General features: G+C 43.1%; 1 protein-coding gene across 2 annotated transcripts in view; it reads right to left on the reverse strand.

The window, feature by feature from the left end:
• The window catches only part of LOC138638553 (alpha-1,4-N-acetylglucosaminyltransferase-like), a 72,816-nt gene that overhangs the window by 13,629 nt on the left and 45,767 nt on the right, over window positions 1–13,420 (reverse strand). For both annotated transcript variants that reach the window (XM_069727938.1, XM_069727939.1), the window contains exon 2: window positions 5,306–5,788. In XM_069727938.1, coding sequence (XP_069584039.1) covers window positions 5,306–5,767 — 462 coding nt within the window. In that variant the 5' untranslated portion in view covers window positions 5,768–5,788. The remainder of the gene's footprint in view (window positions 1–5,305; window positions 5,789–13,420) is intronic.

Here is a 13,420-nt window from a genome sequence, read left to right on the forward strand (position 1 = left end):
CATCCAGTGGGCCGCTGTGCAAGAGTGGGCCACTACCTTCCTATATGAGAAGTACTTTCACGTCCATCAAGATGCTTCCTCAGGGCATTATATATACAGTTGTGGCCAAAAGTATTGACACCCCTGCAATTCTGTCAGATAATACTCAGTTTCTTCCTGAAAATGATTGCAATCACAAATTCTTTGGTATTATTATCTTCATTTAATTTGTCTTAAATGAAAAGTCACAAAAATAATTGTCCTAAAGCCAAATTGGATATAATTCCACACCAAACATAAAAAAGGGGGTGAACAAAAGTATTTGCACTGTTCGAAAAATCATGTGATGCTTCTCTAATTTGTGTAATTAACAGCACCTGTAACTTACCTGTGGCACCTAACAGGTGTTGGCAATAACTAAATCACACTTGCAGCCAGTTGACATGGATTAAAGTTGACTCAACCTCTGTCCTGTGTCCTTGTGTGTACCACATTGAGCATGGAGAAAAGAAAGAAGACCAAAGAACTGTCTGAGGACTTGAGAAACCAAATTATGAGGAAGCATGAGCAATCTCAAGGCTACAAGTCCATCTCCAAAGACCTGAATGTTCCTGTGTCTACCGTGCGCAGTGTCATCAATAAGTTTAAAGCCCATGGCCCTGTGGCTAACCTCCCTAGATGTGGACAGAAAAGAAAAATTGACAAGAGATTTCAATGCAAGATTGTGTGGATGTTGGATAAAGAACCTAGACTAACATCCAAACAAGTTCAAGCTGCCCTGCAGTCCGAGGGTACAACAGTGTCAACCCGAATTATCCATCGGCGTCTGAATGAAAAGGGACTGTATGGTAGGAGACCGAGGAAGACCCCACTTCTTACCCCGAGACATTAAAAAGCCAGGCTGGAGTTTGCCAAAACTTACCTGAAAAAGCCTAAAAGTTTTGGAAGAATCTTCTCTGGTCAGATGAGACAAAAGTAGAGCTTTTTGGGCAAAGGCATCAACATAGAGTTTACAGGAGAAAAAAAGAGGCATTCAAAGAAAAAACACGGTCCCTACGGTCAAACATGTCGGAGGTTCCCTGATGTTTTGGGGTTGCTTTGCTGCCTCTGGCACTGGACTGCTTGACCGTGTGCATGGCATTATGAAGTCTGAAGACTACCAACAAATTTTGCAGCATAATGTAGGGCCCAGTGTGAGAATGCTGGGTCTCCCTCAGAGGTCATGGGTCTTCCAGCAGGACAATGACCCAAAACACACTTCAAAAAGCATAAATCATAAATACCAAACCAAAAACACCCTCACTAAGAGATCAGTAAAGTGGTGCCAGGATATAAACGATAAAGTTCAGTGCATACATATAGGAAAACCAAAAAGAAAAAAGAAAAAAAAGCACCAAGGGAACCGAAAACTATAAAAGTAACAATTTTATTGCAGCAAAGATAAAAATGACAACAAAAACCACAGGGAAACAACAGGGAACACACCAGAAAAGGTGGCAAAGTGGTAACCAACAGGCAAACAGTCATACATAGAGTAAATGGACAGCACAAATGAACTTATGTCTCTTGCCAAGAAAAAGCAAACATGCACATATGTATATGTGCACAGGTCACTACACAGTGTATAAGGCATTATAAGGCACCATACAAGCTTTAAGTAAAAGTGTCCATAGAGAATGTGAAAAGGTGCTAGCGCATTACCAGTTGAAATATAAAAGGGTTTACCTGTGGGACCACGATGCCACCCACCCACACTTCAAAAAGCACAAGAAAATGGTTTGAGAGAAAGCACTGGAGACTTCTAAGGTGGCCAGCATTGAGTCCAGACCTGAATCCCATAGAACACCTGTGGAGAGATCTAAAAATGGCAGTTTGGAGAAGGCACCATTCAAATATCAGGGACCTGGAGCAGTTTTTCAAAGAAGAATGGTCTAAAATTCCAGCAGAGCATTGTAAGAAACTCATTGATGGTTACCGGAAGCGGTTGGTCGCAGTTGTTTTGGCTAAAGGTTGTGCAACCAAGTATTAGGCTGAGGGTGCCAATACTTTTGTCTGGCCCATTTTTGGAGTTTTGTGTGAAATGATCAATGTTTTGCTTTTTGCTTAATTCTTTTTTGTGTTTTTTTTCATTTAAGACAAATTAAATGAAAAAAACTGCATGTGCCAGGAGAGTACTAAAAGCCCCTCCCAAGATGTGATAGGCCAAACACCTGCTCGGAAGCAAAGTAAATGAAAGACAAGAGCAGTTTCCACAGTTGGACAGAGATAAAACAGGCTGTGGTCCAACAGAGTGGGAAACCAACCACAAAACAAGAGGTCACCAGATCATGCACGGAGTTGAGCAATAAAAGACAAACTGTGCTTGCCTGACCATGTCAAGATACTTTATCTCCTGGCCACTTTTACACAGGTTCTGACTAGGGGAAGAAGCAGAAGTGAATATATTATACCAGGACTGGGCAAACTGCGGCTCACGGGCCATATCCAGCCTTTTAACCATTCCAGTCCAGCTGGGGTTGAAACAGTGGCCCACGGGCTGCATCATGTCCTCGCTTACCGCCCATGCAGATGGTGAATGCAATGATGAATGAGGGCATGAGCTCCCGACTCCTCCTTCCACCAATCAGCATGTGTGATTAAGCCAGCTGATGTGATGCAGTCACTTCATCGTGTCAGCTTTACGGAGACTCAGTGCACCAGAGTCCACAGCACAGTGCCAGCAGGTGACTTTTTTTTTTCATGTGTATACGTTGTTGAATGCATATAGGAAGCTATGTGATAGCTCATACTGTATATGGGAGGTTATGTGGAAGCTCATACTGTAAATAGGAAGCTATGTGGGGGTTCATATTGCATACAGAAAGATTATGTGGGGCTCATGCCGTATATAAAGAGTCTATGTTGGGCTCACACTGTATATAGAGAAGCTATGTGGGGATAATTCTGTATAAAGGGGCTATGTGGGGGCTCATACAGTATATAAGGGCTGTGTGCAAGCTCATGCGGTATATGGGGGATCTCAGCATACATAATTCTGCTCTATATTTAGTGATACAATTATTGTTTTTAGAAAATATTCTAATATGTTAATATTAATTTTGAGCAGAATTAATTGCAGCCTATTAGTCAAGCCCTCCACAAAAGTCACAGTCTCTCATGTGGCACCACAAGAAAAATAATTGCCCACCGCTGTACACTGGCAATCTTGCCGTGTGCAGGCGTGTACTATGGAGGACAGAGAATGAACTTCAATCCAATATTGCGGCCAGCATGCAGCCAGCGGGTAAGGAAAGGGTGAATCAAACACCTGAAAACTCTGCCCATATGACCAAAAACCGGTCCCGCCAAATTCAGGTGACAGGTTCCCTTTAAAAATCCATAGTAGGTAATCTATAAGTAGGATCAATCCCCCTTAGTTATCTATATTGGCATGCAGGTTACAGGAAATTAAATAAAATGATATCTTGATATCTGTGATCCGATGCCTTATTCCAGAGAAATCCATGTTTTTCTTTTATGTAAATTAACTGTTAGGACTTATGGGAAATACACAGATTTGCATGAGAATCTGCCTACAGAACTTATTTTTAATAAAAGGGGTGTTACAAGTGTGAAACGCAGAACAGTAGAGCTGAACTTTGTCTTCTTACAAACAAATTTGCGGTAGCTCTCACAGCTCTGCTGTATTACTACAATATTAGAACACTCGTTACATTGACATTATCCTGCAGATGTATCAGTTATATTACACACAGCTCTGCTGGGAGATCAAGAGACCAGCCATCACATATCACACTGGTAATGCTGCCTTTTATATCAAATAAGCTCTATAGGCAGATTCTCATGCAGATCAGAGTCCAGCAAATAGATCCTATAGAAAACATAAAGAAAAGTAGTACTCAGCTAACTGCTCAGCTGTACCGCTATCCACTTATAGTAGCTTCCCATACAATCCTTCACAATACTTCTGATATAGAAGGGTTAATAGTTTGCCTTTAAGTGCCTTTTGCCTTTAATTGCTAGAATTACTAGAATCTGTTGATGCAGTAGTCTGATGGTCTCCACTTCAAGGAGACTACACTTCTTATCATGTATGTTCTCAATAGTCAGCCACAACATGCTCTGGGTACATGAGAGAATAAAGGTCAGTATGACCCTGGGTGATGGTGGGGGCTACATGAATTACATTGAAAGTTACATTTGTTGTAAATGGTATAAAATATTGCCTTTTGCTGCATTACATCAGATAAAAGTGACTTGCTCACAGAATATGTTTGAGGTGTCCTTTGTCTCCAAGTGCGCTTGTAAAATGACGGGCGTAACCTCCTGATTTGGCCTCACTGGTGATCTGTCAAGTCTGACATTGGGTCAGAACGAACACACCTACGACACTTCTTTTCTCATTTCTCCATAAAGCTTGTCCTCTTTGGACTTTTCACATCACGTCAGAGCTTGTGGCTTGACTAGGCTTCATATGTCTTTTTGCACAGTCCATCACTCAGGTGTCTCACTTCAGAACATTGTGACATGCGCTATGACGGCACGGTGTGCAATAATGTCAGCTTTGGTCAAGCCTTAAATCATAACCTTGACTGAAGTGGCTGAAAAGGATTCACCCGATGGGATAAAGAGAAAACAAGATTCACATGGGTGATGGGACAAGTGAATGGTGATGTATTATTATTATTATTTTTTTTTTTTTGAAGGGGGGGCTTTTTTTGCCTGACCTTTTACAGCATTTTTGTAAATTCACTTGAATAAATTCGCTCACCACTAGTTGAGACCCAAATTATCATAAAGTGATTGCATAGATATGCTATTGTCTAAAGCTATTTCCTTATTTGTGCAGTACACTTGCTGTAACAAAAGCCACAATGCTCTACTAGGTCCATCTGCTATATGAGACCACCACACTATATGAATCCAATCAATACCTTCACAAAGGGGTCTGCCATAATTCATTTTCAGCTTTTCAAACTGAAAAAAATCACTCAAAAATGTTCTTCCTTTGAATTCAGTTCACAGAGAACCTAACCCAAATGCAAACTTATTTTAATGATTGTAATAAATGTAGAAACTTTGTAAAGATTTGTTTTCACTGTCTTCCAAATCTGGTGTATAATAAAATAAAAAAAATAAAACTAAGTTCTGCGTACTTGAATATTTTTTATAAATAATGAGCAAAATGTATCTAAATGCACGCAAGTCAAAAGAGAAAAATAAAAGTAAGAAATGTCACTGGAATATATAAGCATTTTTTTTTTACTTTTCCCATTTAAGGATTTTGTTAAACCTCTTCTTTCATTTTTAATATAAAAGTTCTTACCTTCTCATACCAAGCCAGGAATGGTGTCTCAGCAAATAATTTTTCTAACCTTAATGGGAAAATATAGATATTCTTATAAATAGAGAGGGTTGGGTAGTGTTTCTGAGCTTTCTCCTCATCATCTCCAGTGACTATGTCTTCAAGTCCTTTCATGAAGAAAACCACCGGTCTGTCCGGATACACTCGAGCTGCTGATTCAATAGAACACAAAACCAAGGATGGCTCATCCATTCTGTCTGTGGTTTCCACAAATAAGATACCATTTCCTTGCTGAAGAACATCCCTTGCTTGACTTATATTACAGCTAGTTGTATTCTCAGTTCTTGAAGAATAAAATGTCAAACCTTTGTGAATTAAAGAGTCTATGATAAACATTCCTTTTTGTTTGATGGTATTTCTGGTAAAAAAGCTGACAGTTGCTATAAAAAGCAAAAAAGTAAAAATTCTTAGTAGTTTCAACATAGCTGTGATGTCCTATGATATCTGTATGGGAAGAAAAAGTGACATAATTAGACACAATTGTAGTGGTCCAACAGTTTATAAAATTAACATTGACAACCAGGTTCTGAGATAATTATGTTCCGTAAAGGCCCACGAAAACCAACCCAAGTAGAGGTGACTTAGGAGCCCATAAGAGGGTCCATTTCTTGTTAATTCACAAATAACCTATTATGTGTCTCATGTATTCAAAGATACCAACTAAGAAACATTCTCAGAATCCGACCTTTTCTCACCTTTGAAACTGCTAAAACTCTTACTGTCGCCCTTATTCATCCTCGTTTGGACTATTGCAACTTTCTTCTAAACGCTCTCCCTCTAACCAAACTTTCTCCTCTCCAATCTGTCCTGATTGCCGCAGCCAGGGTCACATTTCTGTCCAGCCTTGTGCCAGTCATTACACTGGTTGCCTGCTACAGAATACAAAAACCTCATCTCTCTCAACTGCAAAACCTCATCTCTGTCTATTGCCCTATACGTGCCACCCATTTTGAAACTGACCTAAGACTAGCATCCTCCATAGTCCAAACTTTGTACATCACTTGCTGCGCCAGCCTGTGCTTTAAAAAACTTCTCTAACCCCTTTACCTGGAAGCCTGTTTTCACCTTCTGACCAGGCCAATTTTTTCAATTCTGACCACTGTCATTTTATGAGGTCATAACTCTGGAACGCTCCAATCGATCTCACTGATTCTGAGATTTATTTATTTTTTTGCATTTCAGGATAGTGGTAAAATTTCTTGGATATGACTTATGCTTATTTGTGAAAAAAAAAGAAATTTGGTGACATTTTTTAAAATGTTGCAATTTTCCAAATTTGTATTTTTATGCCCTTATATAAGTAGCTGCTGGTCGTGACACGGAGAGTTCAAGGGAGGCGGGCATGACACTGGCAGGGAGGAAGTGACAGATGGGTGGAATTGGGAAGAAAACGGAGGGGAGTGGAATGGGGGAGGTGGATGAGGGAGAGAGAGTTGAATAAGAAAAAGGATGCTGCGAGGGAGATTGCCTTATTTGAACAAAGGACGTCCGGACAGCAAGTCACTGCAGCCCCGCACGCTCCCTACTGGACAGCCCCCATCAGACTCCCCTTCACCCTCCCTTCTTACCCGCATAGACGTCTTCATCATCAGACTGCAGACAGCAGCCAGTGCCCCCCCTCCAGGATGGCTGCAGAACGAGTTAGAAGGTATCCTGGGGTGGCGGTGGTAGTCCAGGCGCGAGCCCTTCAGCCATTGCAGGGAGGTAAGGGTCCCCGAAGAGATGGGATGCAAGGTCCCATGGGAAGTGGTTGGAGGTATCCCTCTCGGGGAGTGGTGCCTTGCAGGGCTGGTGGCCTTCGGGCAGGCATCAGCTGGCAGATGCAGCATGCTCTGCCGCACAGCAGGTGGGGATGTCCCCCACAGGGGGTGGTGCCTAAAAAGGGCTGGGGGCCCTCGGGTGAGCGGCCGCTGGCAGATCCTGCATGCTCCGCCACACAATGATCAACCATCAGCGATGTGTGCATTTCTTGCCCAATGGCCAGAAGCAGTAGTTAAATGCCGCTGTCAGCATTTGACAGCGCCATTTAACTAGTTAACAGCAGTGGGTGGATCGCGATTCCACCCAACATTATTGCGGGCACATGTCAGTTGTACAAAACAGCTGACATGTTGCAGCTTTGATGTGGGCTCAGCACCGGAGCCCACATCAAAGGGGGAGACACGACATGCACCGTATTAGTACGACGCATGTTGTGATGGGGGTAAAAAGGAGAATGGACCAGATAGAGGGGCACGGGCCAGCACACTTATCAGCCTGAGTGGCTTCAGAGATGGTTTTCTTATCCCCTCCCCAGCGTTCCAAAGACCACTTAAATTAAAAAATCTAAGTTCGGCCTATCAGCACTCCGGAGTTGTAAAAGAGAAACTAAGAAAAAAGTGCTGATGGGTTGGATGGCGGGTCTATTTAAGCCCCCACCCATCCCATATTAGGTGGTTTCTCCTTTGGGTATCATTCCGAAGAAGGACCAAATAAGTACCGAATGATTCATCACTTGTCCTACAAACGAGGCAAGTCCGCCAATGACGACATTTTTCCCGGTTTATGTTCGGTCTTATACGCTTCATTAGATGAGGCAGTGAAGTGTGTGAGAAAATACGGGAGGGGGCGCTGATGGCAAAAACTGACATGGAATCAGCGTTTCGGTTATTGACGGTGCATTCGGTTAGTCAGCGTTTGCTTGGTTGCTATTGGGAAGGAGAGTATTTTGTTGATAGGTGCTTACCTTTGGGATGCTCCTTGTCGTGTTCATTGTTTGAGGACTTTAGCACCTTTTTGGAGTGGGTAGTAAAAGACATCACAGGGCTGGCGTCATTGATCAAACTACTTAGATGATTTTTGGTGTGCAGGCCCCCCCAATCGCATGTTGTGATACCATTTTAAAAAGATTGGAGTGGGTCGCAAAGGAGTTTGGGGTTCCATTAGCTCCTGAAAAAAACTGCCAGACCAACATCATGTATTTCCTTTCTGGGTATTGTGATCGATACAGTTCAATGGGATTGTCGGCTTCCGGAGGATTATTTGGCAGTACTAAAAGCAGAAATAGGCAGGACGTTGAGGCTTAAAAAACTGAGGCTGTGGGAGGTTCAGTCTTTGCTAGGCAGCTTAAAGTTTGCATGCCGGGTCAAGCCTATGGGCAGAGTTTTCTCAAGCAGGTTAGCGGGGCAATGGCGGGTGTGAAGTCACCTCATCATTATGTGTGGTTATCAATGGAAAATAAAGCGGACCTGGCGGTTTGGTATACATTCTTGGAAAAGTACAGTATAATGGGCGAGCCTTCATGATGGAGGGAGTGTATTGTAATTCAGACATTGACTTATACACAGATGCAGCTGGCAGTTCTGGTTTTGGAGACTTACTTTCAAGGACAATAGTGCTTGGCCAAATGGACAAATGAATGGGTGCAGTCGGGACTGCTCAATAACAAAGCATTACTGGAGATGTCCCCCATCTTAGTAGCATTGACACTATGGAAGGGATGGCTAAAAAAACAAAAAGGTTCAGTTCAAATGTGAATAATATCATTGCATCCTCCCCGTCAGTAGTTGAAGTGTTGCGTCAGTTGGTATTAGAATGCTAGTTCACTAATGTTAATTTTACCGCATCTCATTTCCCGAGCGAATTTAACTCAATAGTTGATGCACTTTTTCGTTTCCAGTGGGAGCGGTTTTGGGTGTTGGCCCCGGAGGCAGAAGAAGAGGGCTGACCCTGCCCTTGCGGACTCAAGAGTGTGGCATCAAGGCTGCCGAGCCACTGATCAAATCATCTTTAGCAAGTAGCTCTTGGGCAGCTTATCTACGAGCATGTGAGCTGTGGGAACAATGGTTACGACAGAGGAAAGAGCACTTGACAGAGGAACCATCAGTGTAAATATATATAATTGTAAATAAGCTCCTGCACTTTGTATCTCCTCCACCTCATTGTAGATTGTAAGCTCTCATGAGTAGGGTCATCTTATTGTACTTTAATTATTGTATTGTTAACGTTGTTACTTACTGTATGACTTATGTTTGAAACTGTTAAACTGTAAAGCGCTACAGAATATGTTGGTGCCATATAAATAAAGAGGATTACTATTATTATCATTATTAATGGAAGAGCAGATAAGGGTGTTACTGATGGGAATTAGGCAAGCTGCCGATGGTAAGTGGTCGATAGCGAAGATAAATTAACTAATTTCAGGGTTAGTGTTCAGGTTTAAATTTAGGAACAAACCTGATTTGACAAAGAATTTTTTAGTAAGACAGGCCCTTAAGGGTTTGCTGAGAGGGGAAAGCCGGAGGGATAACAGGCGGCCTGTGTGATTCGGGTTACTGGAGAACTTAGGATTACAATTAGAAGCGGTTTGCAGGTCACATTTCGAGATGAGTTTGTTTAGGTTGGCTTTCTCATTGGCATTTTTCGGAGAATAGGGGAATTGGTAGCGCCAGGCAGAGCTAAGGTTGGGGGCATTTTAGCTGGAGACATCATGGCTACTCAGAAGGGGGTAGAATTTTTGATCAGAAAGTCGAAAACAGATCAGGTGGGGAAAGGAAAAAGGGTACTATTGGAAAGAGTGAAAGATTCTATCATGAACCCTTTGAGATGTTTTGAAGGATTCATGGCCTCCAGGCCTCAGCAGAGTGGCCCGTTGTTATGTCATGAGGATGGGTCGCTCTTGTTTAGGTATAAGTTCATTGGAGTGTTCCAGAAGTGCTTAGGGAGGGCAGGCGTTGAACTGGCTAATTATGCTGGCTATTCCTTCCGCATTGGAGCTGTGACTGAGGCAGCGGTGGGAGGGCTGAGCTTGGAAATTGTTTGGAGGATTGGCCGGTGGGAGTCACAATGATGCAGGTCCTACATACAACCTCATGGATATGAGGGAGCTAATCCTTCTAGCGAATAGGATTTCTCACTAACTTATGTTGGTTTTGTTGCAGGACAAGTTCAAATCATAATCTGGATCTTAGGACATTCCTATGTTCACTAGGGAGCACGGCGGGCAGATAGACGGACAGATGGGAGACAGGTTACGCAAGTGAAGTGGCATTAATTAGATGGCTTGCATTGCAGGGATCCCCTTCATTGGATGGTTATGTGTGGTGGTGGTCTGATGATGGCGATGCCCGGTGATGGAGTGTTGGGGTCACACCATTATGAGATGTGGGGGCACCAGACGATGGAAGTCGGGTGCATGTATTGGTGTTTTGGGTATGTGACGATTTAAGTCGGATACACATTAATGTTTTGGGGTGTCCGACAATGGAAGTCGAGTGCACGTTAATGGTGGAGGCAACCACTTCCCTTGGTTCACGGTGCTTCCGAATCTGGGAAAAATGCGGCTGGAAGTAAGGCTGGGAGGGTAGGGACAATGCCAAAGATAAAATCACCAGACCATGGTAGCTTCGGGGACTCCACCAAGTGTCATTAATTATTAATAAAATTGGCTGCTATGGCCATTCTTAGCCAAAGACTAATGGTTGTGGCTTGTCCTCTTGTCCTTTATTCGGGAGATGGGGAGACCGCTGGGAGAAGGGGGAGGTGTGTTAGGGGGAGGAAGTCACGGGAAGTTGACCTTTCCAATGTCAAGAGAGTTATATTGCACAAAATAATTAATAAATAACATTTCCACATTTCCCACATGTCTACTTTACATCAGCACAATTTTTGAAACTTATTTTTTAGGAAAATATAAGTATTAAAATTTGACCAGCGATTTCTCACTTTTACAACAAAATTTATAATGTCATTTGAAGTGACTTTGCGGGGCCTTTAAGACAGAAAATACTGAAAAGTGACACCATTCCAAAAACTTCACCCCCTCAAGGTATTCAAAACCACATTCAAGAACTTTATTAACTATATTTTGGAAGGAAAAAATAAACATTTAACTTTTTTTCACCAAAATGTTTTTTAGACCCAATTTTTTTATTTTCAGAAGGGTAAATGGAGAAATTGTACCATACAGTTTGTTGTGAAATTTCTCTTGAGCATTCCCCCATATGTGGGGGAAAACCACTGTTTAGGTGCATGGCAAGGGAAGGAGTGTCACTTTTTGAATATAAAATTTGCTGGCATAATTATTGGACACCATGTCACGTTTGGAAAGCCCCTGATGTTCCTAAACAGTGGAAACCCCCACAAGTAACAACATTTTAGAAACTAGACCATTCAGGGACTTACTAAGATGGGTATTGAGCACCTTGAAACCCCAAGTTCTTCAGATAAGTTTATAACATTGATATTACTGCTACGGCCAGCTGTGCTGCCGCTCCTTGGTCCTCCTGTGCTGGTGGTATGGGACCATGCCAGGTGTTCAATAGGCTTGGGTACCTCCCGTGGCATCCGTGATCCGTGCCTATGCCATGTGTCTCCTTAGGCTGTGTGGGCGCGCTTGCTGGTTTCCTTTGTTCTGTTTCCAGGTGTCCTGACCCAGAAGTGCCCTCCTCCCTCTATGTGTCTGGCGTCAGTGTTTCTTGCGCTCTCTCCCTCACATCGGGCCTGGTGATTCACTCTGGTGCATGCTCTGTACAGGTGTGTCTCAGATCTCGCGCTCTCCATAGAGTGCATACTCTGCTTTGTCCCGGTCTCCCGCACACTACCCAGTGCGCTCCCTGCTTAGCCCCAGTCTCCTGCTCACTACCCGGTGTGCTCTGCTCTACCCTGGTCTCCTGCACACTACCCGGTGCGCGCTCTGCTTCTCTCTGGACCCCTGTGCATTTCCCAGAATGCAGTCTGCACCTCCTTGGTTTCTTTGCCTCCTATGAGCTGGTCCCTGGTACTAGACATTGCGGGATACCTTACCCCCGGGCCTGCTCCTAACGCTCCATGAATAGGGGTAGTTTCATATGGTCTGCTCACCCGGGATCGGTCAGCCCCATGATCCAGTGGTTCCACTCTAGGAACTTTGCCAGTTGAGCAGTGAAAATAAAATAAAAAAATATTTTTTAGCCCCAAATTCTGTATTTCCACAAGGGTGACAGAAGAAAATGGAATCCAAAATTTGTTGTGCAATTCCTCCTCAAATCATCGATACACCATCTGTGGTCGAAAACTACTTTTGAGGCACAGTGCATAGCTCAGAATGGAAGTAGCACCATATTACAGGGTAAATTTTGCTGCACTGGTTTGAAGATGCCATGTCACATTGGCCGAGCCTCTGTGTTGCCAAAACAGCAGAACCCCCATAAGTGACCCTATTTAACAAAGCTCCCTGGCTCGAGATCATAAGAGGGCGCCCTCTGCTGGTTGTCCTCATATGAACTCGAGCCAGGGAGCTTTCTAGGAAAGTTCCCACGATCTAGGAACAGCCAGCAGAGGGCGCCTCACCGCAAATGCAGGTAAATATAGGTCAATGACCTACTTTACCTTCATTCCCTGGGGTTTTGCAGCCATGAGCATCAATGCATTAGCACAGCTCGTGGCTGCAAAATATTTTAACCCCTTCAGATGGATTTACATCGTTGGACGTTACAGATCTGCGGAAGGTAAGGATATTGTTGTTTTTTGTTTTTTTTTTTGATACAGAACGAGGGTCTTCAGTGATTGGAATGGGCGTTCAATAAAATATTACAACAACCTTTGTTTTTATTTCATTAAAATAATTTTTAATAATGTATTTGTGTATTTTTTTAACCCTTTCGTAGTATTGGATTAATAATGGATAGGTGTCATAATTGACGCCTCTCCATTATTAATTTGGCTTAAAGTCACCTTACAATAGCAAGGTGGCATTAACCCTTCATTACCCCATATCCCACCGCTACACGGGAATGGGAAGAGAGTGGCCAAGTGCCAGTATAGGCGCATCTTCCAGATGTGCCTTTTCTGGGGTGGCTGGGGGCAGGTGTTTTCAGCCGGGGGGGGGGGGGGGCAATAACCGTGGACGCTCTCCAGGCTATTAATATCTGCCCTCAGTCACTGGCTTTACTACTCTGGCGGAGAAAATTTTTTCCGCCATTTAACCCTTTAATTTAGTAGATAGAACTGCCAAATTTTGCACATACACACTACTAACATTAGTAGTGTGGAATATGCAAAAAAAATGGGGATATGAGATGGTTTACTGTATGTAAACCATGTCTCAAATCATGTCGG

This window comes from Ranitomeya imitator, chromosome 5, assembly GCF_032444005.1.
Source record: "Ranitomeya imitator isolate aRanImi1 chromosome 5, aRanImi1.pri, whole genome shotgun sequence".
Taxonomy (NCBI): domain Eukaryota; kingdom Metazoa; phylum Chordata; class Amphibia; order Anura; family Dendrobatidae; genus Ranitomeya; species Ranitomeya imitator.